General features: G+C 37.1%; 1 protein-coding gene across 6 annotated transcripts in view; it reads left to right on the top strand.

Moving 5' to 3' along the window:
- ARB2A (ARB2 cotranscriptional regulator A) overlaps positions 1-21,347 on the top strand; it is a 400,181-nt gene that overhangs the window by 255,380 nt on the left and 123,454 nt on the right. For 5 of the 6 annotated variants that reach the window (XM_019711772.3, XM_088796628.1, XM_088796625.1 and 2 more), the window contains 2 exons: positions 7,831-7,947; positions 15,539-15,623. In XM_019711772.3, the coding sequence (XP_019567331.1) occupies positions 7,831-7,947; positions 15,539-15,623 (202 nt within the window). Of the gene's footprint in view, positions 1-7,830; positions 7,948-15,538; positions 15,624-19,355; positions 21,136-21,347 lie in introns of those variants that run through there. The other variant, XM_088796626.1, reaches the window with a different exon arrangement.

Here is a 21,347-nt window from a genome sequence, read left to right as displayed (position 1 = left end):
TGACCATGTGATTTTTATTTCTTTAATTGTATATGTGGTGTGTCACGATAATTGATTTACAGATATTGAACTAACCTTGCATACCAAGAATGAATCCCACTTGACTGTGGTATATAATCTTTTTAATCTGTTGTTGAATTCGGTTTCCTAATATTTTGTTGAGTATTTTTGCATGTATGGTCATTAGGGATATTGGCCTATTGTTTTCTTTTTTTTGCAATGTCTTTGTCTGGTTTTGGAATAAGAGTGATGGTGGCCTCATAAAATGAGTTTCAGAACCTTCCCTTCTCTTGAAATTTTTGGAATAATATGAGAAGAATAAGTGTTAATTCTGTTCTGAATGTTTGGTAAAATTCACCTGTGAAGACATCTGGTCCAGGATTTTTGTTTGTTGGGAGCCTTTTGATTAATGATTCGATTTTGTTGGTAGTAATCGGTCTGCTTAGATTTTCTGTTTCTTCTGGATTCATCCTCAGAAGATCGTGTCCTTGTAGGAATTTATCCATTGCTTCCAGATTGTCCGATTTGTTGGTGTATAGTTGCTCATAGTATTTTCTTAAAGTTTTTTGTATTTCAGTGGTTTCCATTGTCGCTTCTTGTCTTTCATTTTTAATTTTATTTATCTAGGTCCTCTCTCTTTTTTTCTTGATGTGTCTAGTTAAAGGTTTATCCGTTTTGTTTATCTTTTCAAAAAACCAGCTCTTGGTTTCATTGATTTATTGTATTGTTTTTAGGCCTCTATTTCATTTATTTCTACTCTGGTCTTTATTATTTCCTTTCTTGTACTCACTTAGGGCTTTGTTTGCTCTTCTTTTTCCAGTTCCCTTAGGTGTAAAGATAGACTGTTTATTTGAGATTTTTCTTGTTTCTTTTGGTAGGCCTGTATTGCTATGAATTTCCCTCAAGGACTGCTTTCATAGTGTCCCATAGATTTTGGGTCATTGTGTTTTCATTTTCCTTTGTTTCAAGGTATCTTTTTATTTCTTCCTTGATCTCATTGTTGACCCATTCATTATTAAGTAGGATGTTATTTAGCCTCCATGTGTTTGCATTTTTTTCAGTTTTATTTTCTTATAATTGATGCCTAATTTCATACCATTGTGATCAGAGAAAACACTTGATATGCTTTCAATCTTCATAAATTTATTGAGAATTGTTTTCTGTCCTAACATGTGATCTATCTTGGAAGACATTCCATGTGTACTTGAAAATAATGTATATTCTGCTGCTTTATGGTGAAATGCTCTAAAAATTTCATAAGTCCATTGGGTCTAGTATGTCATTTAAGGCCGCTGTTTCCATGTTGATTTTCTGTCTGAAAGGTTCATCCAGTGGCGTGCGTCATTGGGGTGTTAAAGTACTCTACTATGACTGTGTTACTGTTGATCTCTGCCTTACGTCTGTCAATATTTGCTTTATATATTTAGGTGCTCCTGTGCTGGGTGCATAGGTGTTTACTAGGGTGATGTCCTCTTGTTGGATCAATCCCTTTATTATTATGTAATGTCCTTCTTTGTCTCTTACTATAGTCTTCATTTTAAAGTCTATTTTGTCCGATATAGGTGTTGCTATCCCAGCCTTTTTCTCATTTCCATTTGTGTGAAATATGTTTTTCCATCCCTTTACTTCCAGTCTACATGTGTATTTTGATCTGAGGTGGGTCTGTTGTACACAGCATATGCATGGGTCTTGTTTTCTTATCCATTCAGCTACCTTATGTCTTTTGATTGGAGCATTTAATCTGTTTACATTTAAAGTGATTATTGATAGGCAATAACATAGTTATTGCCATTTTATTCATATTTTTTATCTTTGGTTTTTTTCTGCTTAAATAAGTCCTTTAACATTTTTTGTAGTACTGCTTTGTGGTAAAGAATTCCTTTAGCTTTTTGTCTCGGAAACTCTTTAGTTCTCCGTCAATTTTCAGTGATAGCCTTTTTGCCTAGAGTTGTAGGCCCTTGTTTTCATCACTTTGAACATTTCCTGCCACTCCATTCTGGCTGGCCTGCAACATTTAGGTTGAGAAATCAACTGACAGTTTTATGGGAGCTCCCTTGTAAGTAACTAGTTGTCTTTCTCTTGCTGCTTTTAGGATTCTCCTTTTGTCTTTAACCTTTGCCATTCTGATCATAATGTGTCTTGGTGTCAGCCTATTCGGGTTCATCTTGTTTGGGGCTCTCTGCACTTCCTGAGCTTCTATGTCTATTTCCTTTACCAGGTTAGGGAAGTTTTCAGTTATTATTTTTTCAAATGGGTTCTTGATCTTTTGACCCCTCTCTTCTTCTGGTATTCCAACGATGTGAATGTTGTTATGCTCATGTTGTTTCAAAGGTCCCTTAAACTATCTTCATTTTACTGTTATTACCATTGTTGTTATTATTATTATTATTATTATTTTGTTGTTGTTCCAATTGGATATGTTCTGCTACCTTATCTTCTAAATCACTGACTCGATCCTCTTCTTTATCTAATCTGCTATTGAGTCCTCCTTGTGTATTCTTAATTTTAATTATTGTATTCTTTGTTTCTGACTGGTTCTTTTTTATGGTCTCTCTATCCTTCTTTGTGCCTATTATTTCTTTGTTGAAATTCTCACCTAGTTCCTTAAGCATTCATATAACCAGTGTTTTTAATTCTATCCCTGGTAGGCTGGTTGCCTCAATTTCATTTAGTTCTATTTCTGGATGTTTGTCCTTTTATTTGGGACATGTTTCTTTGTTTCATCATTCTGGCTGCCTCTCTATGTATTAGGTTGATCTCCTATGTCTCTCAGTCTTTGCTTGGTGGCCCTATGTAGTACTGCGTTTCCCTGAAAATAAGACCTTGCCGGACAATCAGCTCTAATGTATCTTTTGGAGCAAAAATTAATATAAGACCCGGTCTTATTTTACTATAATATGGGACTGGGTCTTATATTAATTTTTGCTCCGAAAGACACATTAAAGCTCATTGTCTGACTAGGTCTTATTTTCGGGGCAACAAGGTCGGTGTCCTATGTGGTCCAGTGGCTCAGTCTCCCTGAACACCTGTGTGTGTGTTCCAGAAATGTCCCTTGTATGTGTTGTATATATTCTCCTATTGTAATTCAGCCTTGAATGCTTTTGACGTGTCAGTGGGTGGAATTGATTTCCAGGCCGATTGACTGAGGACTGGCTATGCCTACAATGTATGAGCTTCTGTGTGGTGTAGTGACCCCTCAGAGGAAGATCCTCCACCGTGAGCTCTTATGCCTTTTGAGACCACCCACTGGGTGTGGCACTTGTGGAGCTAGGCAGGTAGTCCTCTGGTGTGGTCTGAAGTTGGCCTCTGGATGTGATGTTTCTGGTGTCTCTTAGAAGGGACTGCCATGCAGGCCACTTTCAACCTTGCCTGTGACCAGCTTGGGACTACCTGGTAGGAGCTACAAAGCTATATGGTTACTGCCTGTGCTGGACCTAGAGGCATATAGGGGTGGCCTTGCTATGAACCAATACCTCTGCCACCAGTATTGGCCCTGGCACAGCTTAGCAAAAGGCCCAAGGCCCCCCAGACCCATTTCCACCTGCCAGCTGCCCATAAGGTTCAGCCATTGAAAGAGTATCCTTAGGTTCATGGGCTGGTTGGGCTGATGTTGGGGTGCCTCTGGTAATGCCGTAGCTTGCTGGTCGGGGTCCCAGGGAGTCATGAGACACTGCGGTGGTTCTTGCAAGGTTAATACAGATTCAGTACTTGTGCCAGTGCCTGGCCTGTGACCACTTTGCAGAAAGCACTGAACACCATAGCCAGCCACCGCTTTCCTCAGGCCCACAACTCCCTGAGAACCACCCAAGAGAGGCTGCAGCTCAAGTTGTGGCTCACTGCCCACCACCAAAAGTTCCCTGGGCAGCTGCAGGCCATCTGCTGCTCTAAAAGGCTTCTGCAGTTTGTGGGGCAGGACAGGCTTTCCAGGAGCCAGGAGTCCCCTGGGCAGTGCAGTACTAGCTGTGTAGTGCAGGGACCAAGAGCATCACCAAGGTGATGCACACACACACTGATTTTACCAGACCAATGTGGTTTCAGATTTGACCCTGTGAGGACTGTTAAACATAGAAAATATGGCACCCTCCTGTAGCCTACATGTGAGGCAGACTTTACACAGAAAATGGCTGCTGTCCCTCCAGCCCTATCCCTAAGCCACACAACTCAGTCTTTCCCGGTATGTCTCTGGGCGACTCTCGAGTTTCTACCTCTTCACTGGAAACCAGATGAGTGTTTGCAAGCAAGTGAATATGTGTGCAGGCCTTTTAAGAGGGCATCTGGGTTTCCAGCCACCTTCTATCTCACCAGGACAGGCAGACAGAGTCCTCGCTGATTTTCACTGCCAGATGTTGTGGGAACTCCTCTTCCCAGCACAGGACCCCTGGGCTGGGGAACCAGGTGTGGTGCTGGGAACCCTCCCTTCTTCTGGGGAGACCTGTACCACCGAGGTGTCCCGCCTGGTGCTCAACCACTATCTGTCAGCCCGTTTCATGTCTCCACCCTTCCTACTAGTCTTGATATGGCCTCTTCTTTATAGTTATAGGGGTTCTGTTCAGCTAGTGTTCAGATGACTCTTGAGGTTGATTGTTCTGTAATTTATTTGTAATTTTGGTGTAATTGGGAGGCAGTAGGTATAGTGTTTACCTAATTTATCACGTTGGACCTTCTTTTCTGGACTATCAGATTATTTTGTTGTTACTTTTATCTAATCTTGATACCATACTGAAGATATTATATCAAAAATATAATGCCATTCTTTCTGTTTGAGAGATTAGAACAGGTGTTATGTTGATCTTAAGTATAATTGTTTGAAGGCATCATTTAGCACATACTTCATAGTTCATTCAAGAATACAAGGAGACATTGAGATCACAAGGTCCTTACCATTTTTAGAGACTAAGGTCCCTTTGATAATCTAATGAAAGTTAAGGATCCTCTCCCAGAAAAATATATCATATACAAACAGAATTTTGCAAGGAATTTCAAAGGTGTTCATATCCATGGATCTTAATAAAACCCACATCTCCATCATAGATTGACATATAGTAAGACTTTGATGATAGTAAGCCTTCCTCCCTTTCAGATCTCTGGGTCTTCCTGACTATTATGTCCTTTCATTATAGACTCATTACAGAAGTTGTTTTCCTACCCAGCTTTGCTTCCACCCATTCCTTCCTTTAGCTCTATTCCATCTGAAGTCTGTCTCTTAAACAATCTTGACTCCTGTGTCCAGCCTACTCCTCCCGTGGCCATTCTCCACACTTTCCATCAGTGCTCATTCCCAGTAGAGGCATTAAGAGAGGAAGGAGAGGCTATGACCCAGGCTAACAAATGTAAGAAGCAGGCTTTGGGCAGAAATGGCAGTTGCCGGTAGTTCCAGTACGGCCAGAGTAGGTTGCAGCAAGGCTGAAACAGAGGTACATGGTCTGAAAAACTAAACTCTTAAGATTTTCACCCATTTACAATTCTAATTCTAAACAAATATTTGAAATGCTTTGTTCCCGGGTTCATTTGTAAACAGCTCTTCATCTAGATCCTCTGTAATGTGACCATCCTCCACCTCTAATAATATTAAAAGGGAGTTTAAAGCTGAAAAGTACTATCACAGTGTAAGGGAGTATCATGCTGGATTGTAACATGATTTGATGTGACGTGAAGAGAAATTGTACATCATCACAATCATTGTGTGAAATGTCACCCAGATGGACAGATAGACCATGGTTTTTTATCTCCGGTAGTCCATCTATCAATTAAACATTTTTCCAGGTTTGTAGAATTTTAATCCCCAGATTTTCATCTTCTGCACTAAATCCTTGGCCTATTCAACACCTAATTTCATATTATTTCACAAACGGCCATCAATATTTAGTGTGTTGAGGCACCACCACCTGAAATAAGTCGGCATATGTTAACAACAACCACAACAAAATCTAGAGCATAAGTGGAGATATAGTCTTAGACTACTAGAAGAGTATATTTTGTAATTTCAGCAACACCCTAGATCTCTAAAAGTATTACTGTTTAGAAAATAAAAGTAAGGAAATATAAGTTCTTCATGAGCCAAGTGGAGACACTATTGTGGAATTTTGCATTTTATTATGTAATGTTGCTTTAAATTTTTATATTCTAGTGCCAACATGATCCAATGAGAATCTGTGTTTTTTTTAATAAAGTCTACAAGAAGGTAGCAAACTGCTTAATAATGAATGTGAATTATTGAATTAGAGAATTATTTTATGATTTAAAAGTATTATTGGTATTGCAAGGTGAATTTTTGCAGTAATATTATGATGTTGATAACCAACATTGATTTTAAGAATTCCACATGATATAAGCAGAAAACACAAGGCATAAAGATTTAAGGTGCAGAAATGCTGCTGACGCAGTATTAACAGTGAATTAGATTCCTATTAGCTAGTGTTCAGTGAGAGGGGATGTGCATATGCAGGGTTTAAAGAAATTGAAAAGGGAGAGAGACATTTTTAATTCAGAATGCTGCCAAAAGGCATCATTTGGTATCAGAAGTATGGCTTGCAGTGTTCTCTGTATGAGCTTTCATCACCATTCAGAATTTTCCCTTTTTTTAAATGCAGTAATATATTTTTGATATATAATTCACATAGAAATTAACAGCAAGTGATAGAGAAATTGATCTTTTTTAGAAGGAGAAAAAACATTTGATGCAAGGAAATAGAGCATGGCTATGAAATTCAAGGTTACCACTTATTGTATTTTAACTATATTTTTTATTAAACTTTGTTACATTTTTTATGTCAAATTAGGGTCACTAGTGTTAGATTAAAACCTTTCATGATTCTTTTAATCTAGAACTATTATTTTTTGGGGGTTTTTTTGTTTTTTGTCTTGTAGACCCCTGATGACTTCTTCAGTTTCTTCAAGTCAAATAGCTCTTTTTCGAATTTTAGAAACAATTTTCTGTAAATAACATTCTATAGAAAGAAGTTAAAGTGAATAGTTTGTTGACATAAAGAAATATATTAGAAAGCAAATACAGTATTGATAGACGTTGAAGAGAAAGATCTTTGTGGACATTTCAAACACCAAGGGATTACAAGGTGAAGAGCAGGCTAGTTAAATAGAAGCCAAAGCAAGATATCTTTCCTTATGTGCCATCTACTGAAAATTTACTAGAAGTTAGTCCTAAGTAGCTAACAGTGAACTCTGGGTACTAACTTCCCTAAGGCACTGAAATAGGAAGTGTAGACGAAACTTGTAAAAGAAACCCTCAGGGATTCCTCCTTTTTCCCCGTGATCCCTTTAATCCTTGAATTGTCAAACCACGTGGAAAAATAATAGAGCTGCATAGTTCTAAGACTTAAGTGGTACCATGTTTCCCCGAAAATAAGACCTAGCCGGATAATCAGCTCTAATGAGTCTTTTGGAGCAAAAATTAGTATAAGACCCAGTCCTATTTTACTATAATATAAGACCGGGTCGATATGATATGATATGATATGATATGATATGATATGATATGATATGATATGATATGATATGATATGATACCGGGTATAATATAATACCGGGTTTTATATTAATTTTTGCTCCAAAAGACACATTAGAGCTGGTTGTCCAGCTAGGTCTTATTTTTGGGAAACGTGGTATTATCTTTTTAAAAGAAAATATCAGGTCTTCTCACATCTTTGGACAAGAATAGGGCATGTGTTCAGTGTGTAGAAAAGAATGATTTTGAACAAGAGATGCATATTGCCTTTTCATTTTTAATATCATATTATTATCTGTGACTAAGTAGGCTGTACCTAGTAGGAAAAATTGTAGCCGATATTTCATTTTCTCTCTTTTTTAAAACAGATGATTCAACGAGAAGCAGATGTAAAAAGTAAGGTAACTGCTGTGGCGTTGACAGACTCTGTTCACAATGTGTGGCATCAAGAAGCTGGCAAAACGATTCGAGAATGGATGAGAGAGGTAAGACTGGATTTTTTCAGTGCTGAGATGAATGAGCGTGAGCCTTTATATCTTGAGCCCCCACCAACTTATATCACCTCCCACCCTCAAGCTTCCTTTCTGCAGGCAGAACATTTCGAGGGAATAGAAAAAAAAACTAGACATATTTGAAATAATAATAGAAAGCCCTTCTGAAGAACAAATACTTCTTTGAAAGCCCTCTTCTCTTTTTTTGACTTTCTATAGAATATTATGTATGCATACAATATACAGTAGGAACTATAGCTGAAGAAGGTCATGATCAGTTAGAAGATTATTATTCCCTGATTTTTTTTCTTCACCAGCTATTTAGTATTGATGCTGCTTAATTACAAGAAAGAAGCTTACTGTACACTGGGTCTCATTCTTTCTTGAAAGGCGGTCAGTATGTGCCTCTTTTAAATGGGTTGGCTCACTACTGCCAGCAGGCGGAGAAGAAATAAAAAGCTGAAATCGGAGTATATTGCCAGACCCTTGAGCTACGGGCTGGTCATGGTCCAGCCTCAGGCTAAGAACGCTTCTTTTCACACTTGCTAAGGGCTAGTGAACTTGAAAACTAACAAGGACTTAGTGATCATGCTCCCATTTTTAAAAAAAAACTTTCAGCCCATTATTTCTGTTATTCCTAGTACAGATATACAGCTGACATTTTTATTTGTAGTTACCTTTCTGATATTATAAGCAATTGATATCATCCACGTCAAACTATAGCAATTGTTTAGTCAAATCATATATTTACGTGAGTGAGTTGGTTGACCTTCCTGATTTTCTCCCAATTTTTGTTAATAGAATACCTAGGCATTTATTCAGCTGGCCTCTCGCCATACGTATGGCAGGTAACTTCTACCAGCCGTCCTGGTGCCCTGCAAGTACCAGAGAATTAACGTTTGAAAAGACTTTTTAATAAATAGAAGGACTAGGCTATATAATACCATAATGGTGTTATCATAATACCCCATCCATTTTCACTGTTGTTATTATCCATTTGAAAAAGTACTTTCATCATGCAAAAGTCCAAAATACTTCTACTCCATTCCTCATAATACTGTAAACATATAGAGGTGGGTTTTTCATCTATTTTAACACCCAGGTGATTTCTGACCACATTACTTTTCATATTTCTTCTTTTCCAATGTATCTACATCCTTAATTGTCTTTTCCAAGGGCCTAGACGTTTTCAAGAGACACTTTATATATTTCATAAATATATTTTTTATGCTACTTAGCTGTCCAAATGCATGCATAGTCAGCTAGCAGCATTATATTAGTAGTAAGGTTAATAAATGAGCTGTTAGTACCTTTTTTCTCCACACATAACCAATATGCAATTTAGTACTTATCTCAAACTAGAAACATCCCTGTTCATCATTTTTTAATTGGAAAATTTTTGTGTCTCATTCCAGGTGACAAATATAACAAAATTTATTTAGGTTTACTTTTTAAAGTATTTCTAAAATTAGATTAGGTGTCCCATTCAAATATCAGAATATATTCTATGCATTTTTTCATCTGAGTGAAATAAGCAGTAGTTGAATTCATCTTGATTTGATCAAAGCTGTCATTGATTTCTATGCTAGCGTAGCTTTTATTTAAAAATTTTTAATTTTATAAAATTTTATAATGACCTAGCTCTTCAAGAGTTCTTTCAACTCCCTCAATTATGCCTTTGGCGTGAAGCAGCATGAAGAGTCTTGTATTATGACATACCAAAATTTAAACCCCAGCTCAGTTATCTACCTAGTTGTGTAGTCTTAGGCAAGTTATTTAATCTCTTTGAGATTCAGTTTTGTCATCTATAAGATATACCTACCTTGGCAAACATGGTTGGGAAATAAGCTATATAAAGAAATAACACAGTGGTTGGCATTTTAAAGAAGTTCAGTAAATCAAAGCTATTACTGTTTTTACCGTCTCACCACCAAATAAAATAAAACATATGAACTGTGTTTTCCTTTTGTTCTATGAATGATTTTCATATTCAAAATATCTTACAAAAGGGAAGTCATTCAGAACAAGGAGTTAGGAGAACTGAGTTTTCGGAATGATTCTGACTTAGTCACTAGGTAAAATCAATAATTAAGGACTTAGCATGTACCAGCTACTCTGCTAAGACTTACAGTCTTGAGAAACCCACTTCATCTTTTTCTGGGCCTGTTTTAATAATTGAGAATTATACATAATAATTCCTTTTCTGTCTACTTCATGAACTATTGTTAGAATCAAAGGTGATGACCAAGAAGAAAACGCCTTGAAAAGCAAATGGTACTATATAAAGAAAAGAAATGTGTTATAGAAAACACTGTAATATCCCAGAGATAAAAATTATTAGATCATAGTTCATAGAGATTTGAGCATTATCCCTGATCAAAGCTCTTCCCTAAAACAAGAGCAAACTGGGAAACTTTGGAAGTCTATGCCAGATATCCTTGTAAGAACTCACCTAGTTACCAAAGCTGGCTATTTCTTTCTTCATTTCTTTTATTGAGTTCTTAATCTCCAGAAATTCTATTTGGTTCTTTTTTTAAAATTTTAATATCTTTGGTAAAATGTTCATTTTGTTCTTTGATTGTGTTTCTGAGTTAATTAAATTGCCTGTCTGTTTTCTTGCATCTTGTTGAGTTTTTTTAAGAACTGCAATCTTGAATTCTCTGTCATTTAACTTACATATTTCCATGTCTTTAAGTTCACAATGTGATATATAGACAATGTATTACAGAATTGTACACCTGAAACCTATGTAACTTTACTAACAATTGTCACCCCAATAAACATTAATTAAAAAAAAAAGAAAGAAAGGGAAAAAAAAGAACTCACCTAAATGTGTGACCCCCTTGTTGAGAATTTATGTTGTTTGGCAAGATAAGAATCCATTGTTTTTCAGTACTCAAAATGAAACTCCATCCCCTCTTCTTTCAGCATTTTTAGTCCCTGTCCATTCTGCAAGACTCCTCGAAATAATGAAAGCAAACAAGCTTGGAGTCAGTAAATAGGAAGGGCTGTTGTCTTGAGCACTGTGTTGGGAGAAGGCGTGGTAGCATAACTTTTGTGTCCCTCAGTGTCTCACTTCCCTCTCACCTCCTACTCCAGCCTCATTTGAAATCAACTCAAAAACTGAGATATTTTGCAAATATCCCTCCCAAGAAAAACACCTTAGCAAAACTGAAATGTTGTCCATAAAAATGGCAGTCTAGTTGTAGATGAAACCTCAATGCTTTTGGCCTCTTGATGATTAGCTCCATTATTTCACCAAATGTTGCTTTAAAAATTGGAAGTAGGACAGTGGTACAAATTGCCAAGTCATTCCTATTATAGTACAAATTAGTAAAGCTATTTTTTGTGTTGTAAACCTGTTTAATATGATAAAGTTAATAATGTTAAGTATTAGTTTAGTGTAAAAAGCTGATTTTTTAATTCTATAATTGGCATACGGAAAGAATGTTAAGTACTATATTTTCATATTACTTGTATAATTGTAAATAATTTCTTTTAAGAAAGAAGGTCAAAGAGGGCTACTTCTGGCAATTACTCCAAGTGAAATCTATGCAAAGACCAGGAATACATACTAAGCCAGCCTCAGGAGGCAAGGTGAAAAGTGACCAAAGGCAGATCCTAGGAGGCACTTCTTACCTCACGCTCTGGGGCTGTAAAGGCTGAGTGGGACAGGATGAACCTGGAGGATATTATGCCAAGTGAAATAAGCCAGACCCAGAAAGGAAAAGACCCCATGGTCTCACTTATGTGTGGAATCCAAAGAAGTCAAACACATAGAAACAGAGAGTAGGATGGTGGCTATCAGTGGCGGGGAAGTGGGGTAAATGGGAGATGCTGGTCAAAGACTACAACATTGCAGTTATATAGGATGCCTAAGTCTAGAGATTTGATGGTACAACATGATGACTACTTAAAAATACCGGGCCGAACACTAGAAATTTGCTAAAACAATAGATTCTAGTTTTTCTCACCACACACACACACAAATGGTACCTATGTAAGAAAATATGTCAATTAGCTTGACTGTAGTAATCATTTCATTATGTGTATATCACATCATCATGCTATATTCTTTAAATGTATAGTTTTTATTTGAACAAAAAATTTTGAAAAGGCTGAGTGGGCAAAGGTCATTTCTTGACATACTCCTAGCTTCTGAAAGTCTCCAGCCAAGCAGATGTGCGGTTCTACATAACAGTCAGGGACCCATACCTATCACCATTCAGCTCTACGTGTCAGTCCTGGCAACTCAACCTGGTGAATCATAGTTGTTCTTGTCTGAGGAGATAATAATACCTGCCATATTACTGATCCATGTCTGAGGCATTGGTGATTTATAACTCAGATAAATGAAATAAAAGTGAATGAAAACCTAAACTCAACCACGGCAACAAGCATCTCCAAATACCTTGCATAGAAATACCTACTAGCTACTTTCTCTTTAAACATAATGTACTACGTTCTAATATTTTATAAACAATTTTAATTCATTTCATATCTACACTGAAATCTTGTCAACTTTTTTTCAAATGTCAAAGAGACTCACTCAGCACTTTGACCTACAGGCACTTATAATCTATAATAATAGTTCCCAAGCTTTTGGATTTCACAGAGAAGACAATTTACAACCATAAAAACCTATAAGGTCATAATTTCAGAGTAAAGACCTTTAAATTGAAAACACTTAACTTGAAGAAACACTAGAGTGCCTATTTTTCTCTTTTTCCCTCAGACCCAGAGAAACTCTAGTTACGTGATCCGCCCCAGCGTGCTGGCTCTGGTCAAGGGTGCCTTTTGCTCTGCCTGTTGGTCGGGCCGAGGCGCAGGCATGGCTCTGTTGGCACCTCTGTTCCAGCAAGTCTTGTATTCTGGGGCACCTGAGATTTCCAGGGGCTGGGAACACACTCCAGCATGTTTGGAGTTTAGGTAGGACTTTTTCGAGGGCTGCCTCTGTCACCATCCAGGACACCTCACCAGTGTTTGTCTCAACTGAAGAACTCAAGTGGGGGAGAGGGCAAATTGGGGCATTGAGAAGAGGGATAGAAAAAGCATTAGAAGAACAGTGAAAGAGATACATCTCAGAATATCATTTGAATTAATGTAGAATGACTGTATGTCTTTCTCATATTTCTTTATATATATTTCCCATTTTTTAATGTAAATAATATATTTACATTATTTTATTTCATTATACTCTATGAAATGGAGTTTAGAGTATATGCTAAACATATTTTTAGTTTGTTTTGCCTTTTTTTCTATATATTTTTCCCTGTAGGTTAAAAATGTCACATATGCATGCACGGACATGTATACACTCATCAAACTTATGGTTATCAAACCTTTAAAATCCTACACAGGTACTTTGTCATTCCAGAGAACTTTTGGACATATTCACTTTAGCTATAGAGTGTTTATTTTCTGTCCTATATATATAACAGATCAAAGCCTAAACATGTGCCTAGATAAAAACTAAAATTTCAGAGTCATAAAATATTAACTTATATTTTACTTTAAATGTTTAAGTTAAAGGTGACCTGGATAAAATCCATTCTGTTCAGCTTTTTAAAGTCAATGATAACGAGTTAGAAAATGATTAATCACCTGCACGTTGTAATGTACCATCACTTTTATTAATACTAGAAATATCCTATAAGACATAGTTTTACACATGTGAACTGTAGGTGAACAGTATTAAGACTGACATATCACCTGGGTAATAGCTGACTTCCATCAGATTTGGAGGTACTACTAGGATAATAATTAAAATATATACCTAATCGCTGCCTGTCTGTCGGTAGTGCTAATTGCTGTCATTGAAAAGACTGAATTGTTTAAGAAAGAGAGAAAAAAAAGTCATTCTTCATTGGAGCTATCTCCCTGTATCATTGGGAGCCTATTTTTAGTACCTATAGAAGTCATCCTTTTTTAATTTATTAGGGGTTGTGATAAATGATAAAACAAATCATCCATTTACGTATCTTGACACTGCTTTGGAGAATACTTATTTCTTACAAGCAAGTGTCACATTGTATATAAAAGCTGGCTAATTGTGTGCTAATCTTCTGCATTATCTAGAACTCTCTGATGTGGTATTCTATCAATAGTAATATTAATTTTACTTATTTCAAATGTATGAAATATCTTCTGAAACCTTATTTCTTTTATAATTTCTGCTCTCTTACATTGTATAATTTTGCATTCAGCTGCTAATTAAGATTAGGCGTTCAAGTTAAGAATACGTATCCACTTTAAACCGTCAAGCTTTTGTAATACATGAAAATACTAATATTTTATCCATTTTAAATGTATAAAGAGAGAAAGCATTTAAGAACATTACTAGATGTTGTGTTTGTTTTCATGGTTTTTTTCCACACAGTTCAATAGTTTCATTGATCTACTGTTTCTTACAAAAATCTGCCATGCTTTGTGAACTTCACTTTCTAATCTCATACAGCAACCCTTCCTTTATGTTATTCCTGCTCTCCCTGGTCCCAGAACAGTAGGGTTGCCTTGACAAATCTATTCAAAAGCCATTCCTCGGCCTTTATTGGTGGGGACTGGGGCCTTTGAAATTCTCTCCTCACTGCAACACAGCTGACATCTTCTTCCAGACAGAATGAATTAAGGAAATACAATAAGACACTTGATCTACCAGTCAAGGATCTTTCCACAGTGAGGACGGATTCCATGGTGCACAACCAGGGCAGCAAGCATCCAAAAATACACAATACATGGTTGTTTACCAGAATAGCAATCAGCGAGTTTTCCAAAATGATTGATAGGATGATTTCTTTTAAAATAAAATCTGTCTGGAAATTCAGTGTGTGTGTGTGTGTGTGTGTGTGTGTGTGTGTGTGTGTGTGTGTGTTTATGCGCGCATGCGCGCGTGTGTGTGAAATTTTTTTAAAAACCATGTGTGAGGTTAATTACATGTTTAAGCCAGATTTCAAATACAGACTTAAAATATATAGAAGAGGTATAGATTATCTGTATTTCATTTGTCCGTGTTGTAAATCATCATTAGCCTTGAAGTTGATCTTTAATATTGAAGGCTTGTTTCCTCAGACACACAACAACAATTCACCAGACTATGTTTCTTCTGAACTATTTAATACAGCCTTCATTGAACCAGGTTGAAGTAAAAATTAAAAGATGGTATAATTATATGGGCCATATTTCGAGGAGTAAGTGCAAAATTTGTGTCTGCTAGTATTACAAAGAATATAGTTTTCAAATGTAGCTGTTTTTTCACATGTTCAAAATAATATTCATTTCCATTTAAAAGTTAAAAATGGACATCCTTTACAATTTCCTCTAGTTATAATCCTAGCCTTGTCTTAGAAATATATTGCATCATGGTAGGCAGAAGGTCACATGTCTTCTCAATATCACACAGATGATTTGCTAAATTGTTGAAGATAAAGTGACTTTTTACATAAAAAAATTTTTTACGGTGTATGGAAAATAAATTGACTATACTTCCAGTGGTTGATTTTATAGGATAAACTATTCTCTGCAGCCTAAAAAGTTGGGCTTGGCTTAAGTTATGTTTCAACAGAAAATTGTCTCTATTACATTGCAGAACTGTTGTAATTGGGTCTCAAGCTCAGAACCATTAGACACATCAGTGGAATCCATGCTTCCTGACTGTCCCCGAGTCTCAGCAGGTATGTGTTTGATGAGAGCTATATGGAGGATTTTTTAAGGTGAAAAAATATGCTAATGAAATGTGGAATTCTGTTTAGCAAATTGAACATGTTGTTCCACCTTGAATGTTTGAATGAGTCATTGGTAACATATAACATGGGTCTGATCTGAGTAGCGATTAGCCATCTCCTCTGAATGTTATATGGAGAAGTTTTACCATTCAGAGGAGCTAGCTAATCACTCCGAACTTAGAGCTGCAGATATGTTTATGCATTTGAAGGAAATAATTTGGAGAACAGGTAAATACCAGGTACAGAACTAGTATGATAACTAAATTTCACTATCATTAATACCTAAACCAGGAATTTGTTAAGTAGCTGAAAATGCTTACCAATAAACTCAGTATAGATAGTAGGTGAAACAATTTGAGAATAATATAGACAGTTGCTGTTGAAGCTTAGGGAGACAAGATGCACATAAATAAAAAATTGACTCTAAGACAAGAACTGGATAATCATACAGGATCTCGGAGTATTTGTCTTTGATTGGGTACCAACTCAGTGATACAACAGGCAGTCAAGTCTGGGAGTTCAGAAAAGAGAGATTGCTGTGGCCTAGAGACCTAAGAAAAGATCTTCATGCAGAATATTTTAGCTGGACTTTGTGTGTTAGGATTTGGATTGTAGAAAGAAGTGCAGAATGGCATTCTAGGCAAAAGAAATAGCCATGTAAGGCATAAGGGCTGGAACGGATCTGAAGGTGTTCACAGGGAAGGAAGGCAAGACTCGCCTGCCTATGGAAAGGAAAGAGGTGAAGGTGCGAGCACCTCACCTGGGCCCCAGACAGTGAAGGATGGCATTGATTTCCAGCCTACGGGTTTCATACTTTTTCACTGATCTTCAGGTAAGAGGAAAGAGTGACATTTTCCATTGCTTTATGGTTTTGGCTTTCACAATCCCTAACCAATTTTGATGGTAAACACAAAATGGTAAACACAATGATATCTGGTTATGGTGACAGAACAGAAACAGGCTTGCTTTGGCCATAGATGCCAGAAAATGAGCAAAAGTTGTCAACATGAACTACTCCATATAAAATTCAGAGGAGATAGCTAATCATTCCATACTTAGAGTTGCAGACATGATTATGCATTTGAAGGAAATAATTTGAAGAACAGTTTAAATACCAGGTGCAGAACTAGTATGATAACTAAAATTTACTATCATTAATACCTAAACTTGAACTGAGCTTCACTGTCATTATAGATAAACTTTTCAGGTCTGTAACAGGGTTCAATCAGAGACACAGACAATTAGAAGATATACATATATATATATGTATATATGTATATATGTATATATATTTATATACACATACATATATGTTTATATATATACACATATATATGTTTATATATAAACATATATGTTTATGTATGTATTATACAATTGATTTTATTAGCAGTAGTTGCGTTATACAAAGTTGCTGCAAATACTTAATTGGTGAATACTGAATCATTACTCCTAGAGGAAATATGGGGTTAGATTTCTGCAAGCCTCTGGTCACAACAATTTCGTCAACTGATCAATATATAACAATGTTTTATGAATGTTTCTTTTTAAAGACACTTTATTTAGTATTTATTGTTGATTTACTAACAATGAACTTAACAGCCAATAGCACTGTAATTCATGCCTGAATGAAGCTTACCTAACACATGTATTTGCTCCATAAAGCACATCAGTCTTCTTGTGCTTAGGAACACTACACATCACTTCAGCACTATACTTGGGGGCCATGTCAAACAGTGCAATCACCAGCAAAAGCACAGAAATGTGAAAAACATGGCAAAAATAACCTGCGAAAGGACGCTCATTTACAGTATGAGAAGTGAAACAACAAGGCAAAGTATGGCCTTCTTTCACCTTAGAAATGTGCCTGTTGAGCAACTCAAATTTTTCATCCCTCTTTACAGGCGCATGTCTGCAAATGACCACAAAACACCACGAGTATTGATTTGGGGGTTGCAAGTACATTTTAGTAAGCAGGTGAATTCACAAATACAAATTCCACAAATAGTGAAGAGTGACTATCTACATAGTAAAGGATTTATTACAGGGATTTGACCAGAGCTGGTTAAGTAGGCCCTGTCAGAATGTCAACTTTGCACCCGATGCTGGAACTTGAGTCTACAGAGCAGACGATCGTTAAGGGAAAATGGATGAGAAGTGGCAGAGAGCAAGAATGAGCTAGAACCCGTAGCATGAGCTGCAGCCCCTCAGGATGGAATTAATAAACCATGTCAGTTCTGGGTCTTCTGTCTTTGGTGGTGTGGGTGTTCCATAGAAGCCCTTCTAACCATGCATACACCTAGCCCAGAAGTGTCAGAGATACTGAAGGAGAATCCAGGGGAAGGTGGAGTAGACACAGCCATAGCCACTGCTTCATGCCACCGTGTAAGCCAGCAGATAAACAAGAACCTGTGTGAGCTAAAAATGGCTGCTGTGTCACTTTAACCCTCCAAATTTTCCACAGAAATATCCTTTAGGTACCATTCTAACCATAAACATGCAGTTTCAAAAGAAATTCTGGGAAATGTAGTTGAACTTAGTCTAACTGACACATTACAGATCCTTCATAGTCCACCCCTTGTCAACCTGGCACTTGTTTACATTTCCTTACTCCAGACTTAATCTCCAAATCAAGTCATGTTTTCACCTAACATGATACAACTGTCCCATGTACAACCAAAACTACACTAACCCTTTCCCGAGAAGCGGATACAAAGCCCCTTTATTATCCTTGACTAATGTTCATTCTTCGGACCTTTGGTAACCTTTAATATAAATACTAAGAGATAAAGCAAATTGCTAGTGCCACATCTTACATGAAATGATAAGGGAATAAGAGAGGAGAAGAAAATAAAATGATTTAGTCTACATATATTCATATCAAAATAAGGAAGAAATCCTCATTACTCCATTCCTCATTTTTGCATGTTGTTGTGAAGTTGTTTGCTGGTATTTATAACTACCTTCATTCTACATTCTCTTTGCTCTCAGCTGGTTATGGTTCCCTGCTGGTCGAATGACCCCGTACCTTCATTCCTGAAGGTTCTGGGCCATTATCGCTCCTGCCTGAGTTTGATTGTTGATCTATTGACATTAACCACAGGGAGTACCGACAGGTGTCCTAGAGGATTTCCTGCATTGTAGGCATGCTCCTTTTTACCCCTTTTGTGGAGGAGCAACTCAGTTTTCCCCTAGTAACCAAAATCAGTCACCCCAGCCAACATAGTAACTCTGTTTCTTGTTAATTTAGTGGTATAAGAAGCCCAAAGTGGCAAGATGGCAGCCTCAGCTTCCAGTGGAATGTGATCATTGTTTCACCTGAAAGAAGCATTCCTTCATGGAACTAAGACCTTTATACCAATAGAGCTTTCATGGGAATGGGAAGCAACAGTTTCGCTAATAGGTCACTGAGGATAATAAGTCCCATCTCCACCCCTTCATTCCCAGATCTGGAAATAGGACAGTATATTAAGTGCTGGTTTAGAGCAAATAGCACCTCCTGGAGGACATTGTCTCAGCCTCACAAGTTGTTATCGGGCAACATCACTGAGTCTTCAGAAAGTTATTCCACCATTCTGTCAAGCCTGCTGCTTAACGATGGTGGGGAACATGGTAAGACCAGTGAATGCTGACAGACCTTAGGCTCTTTCTTGTCCTCTCACTTGTTCTCGCTGATGGAAGCCAGCTGCCGTGTTGTGAGCTGCTCTGTGGAGAGTCCCCTGTGGCAAGGATTGGGTCTCTTAAGAGCCGCCAGTGAGGACCTGAGACCTGCCAACAGCCACATGAGTGACCTTGGAAGAGGATCCTGTCCCACTTGAGCCTTGAGATGACTGCAGCCCTTGACAAGTGGCCTTGTGAGAGACCCTGATCCAATTACACAGCCAAGGCATGCTCAGTTTCCTAACCCACAGCAACTGGGAGTGATAAATGTGTATTGTTTTAAGCTGCCAAGTTTTGCAGTGATTTGTTCCACAGCAGTAGGTAATGCAACAGACTTAAACTTCAGCTCTGGTGGTCGCTCAAGCCTCAGAGGAAACAACCTTAACTGTTTTTGAGACTAAAGCCTTATAAGACTTATCTTTGCTCTGATACCTTAGAGTTAATGAGCAACTCTTTCTAAAAAGACACCAAAAAGCTCATTGAAGACAATTCATTCCTTTACTTGCTCCCCTGCTACCTCATTAGATTTTGCATACAATTTATCAGACAAGATACTAAGTTTCTTATTTATCACGCTCATTTCACTTTACATTAAGTCACCTCATTATTCAGCTCTTCTCTGACCAAATTTTTCTTAGGATAGAACTTGCTACTCTCTGTAACCTTCTATTCCCTGTGGGTTTTTACTGCAACAAATTTGGCTCAAATCAGGAAGAGATTTCATGTACACTCCCCAGCATATTTCTCAAATATTTATTGAGCACTTACTGTGTTCCAGGCTCTGTTCTAGAAGCTGCGGACTTAGTGAACAATAGCTTATCATTACTATCTCTTTTTTCCCCAGAAAATTAAAAAATAAAAATAAAAAAATAACTGTTTCCTGACCCTCTACTAGTGGGTAGATCCTCCTTTTGAAGCTGGTGGCATCAGCGTTAGGTTGCATCAGATGAGAAAAGAGTTAGGGTCAGCATCCTTAGCATTTTCCACACCTGCTTACAATACCTGAATGATTTTCCATCAAAATGAGTGCTTTCTCTCAAAGAGTCCTTAAGAAATGTTAACAAGGGGTATGACATGATCAAAATGGGATTTTTAAAGAAGATTAATTTAGTAAATGGGTAAAAGAGAAGCAAGAAGCCCGAGACAATATACTCAGCCAGCTGTGATAATAAAGCAAGTGTATGAGGTTGATGGTGTAAAGAGGAGTGGCGGCAATGGGAACAGAGAGGATAGGAGAGCTAAACAAATACAATTCAGGAAGACTCTGCACTCCTTGGTGATAAATATTGGATGCAGGCTAAGGGAAAGGGAGGAGACAGCAATAGGCTCCAATGAAAGGTAACTGGGATAATGAAAAAGTCATTACCAAAGGTAGAGGGGAGCTGGAGCGGGAAGTCAAGAGAAAAGATGATGAAATTTTTTTATGACCTACTTAATTGAAGTGATGGCAATTGAGGTAAAAGCAGGAAATTCAAACAGAAATAAGCAAAGGTTGCTGCAGTACCTTGGAAACACTTAAAATCTCTGATCAGTAATCCTATTATCTACAATTTAAAATGTTAATATTATTTGAGGATTTCAACATGTGTGCTGACCACAAGTTAGTAATGGACATCCAGACTATGCATTCAAGTTAGTGAAGTCTTGTTTTCCAGTTTTGAAAATGATAAGTATGTTTTTCTTGCTGCAGTATGTTTTTATCTCTAGACTAGAAGTTGCTTGGTCATAGCAAAAACATTACCTATAAAACTACATATTTAATACTGTATTTTTCCTTTATTACTAAATGTTTTCCTTTACACAAAAATAGATCTATTGCTCATAATAGCTTCATTTTATGAATGTTACTTACCTATGGATATATATTTTAAAAACAGGTACAATAAAATGTTAAATTGTACTTAAAATATCACTGGTAACTATTTTTCAGTACTGTCATATTGTTTTTACTTTTGTTGTGAAAGCAAATGTAATTCTTGACAACTCCACACTTAAGAGTGGGTAACGCTGCAC

The sequence above is a fragment of the Rhinolophus sinicus genome, chromosome 3 (genome assembly GCF_057876585.1).
Source record: "Rhinolophus sinicus isolate RSI-liver-muscle chromosome 3, RSI-T2T, whole genome shotgun sequence".
Taxonomy (NCBI): domain Eukaryota; kingdom Metazoa; phylum Chordata; class Mammalia; order Chiroptera; family Rhinolophidae; genus Rhinolophus; species Rhinolophus sinicus.
This window is presented reverse-complemented; position numbering and strand designations above follow the sequence as displayed.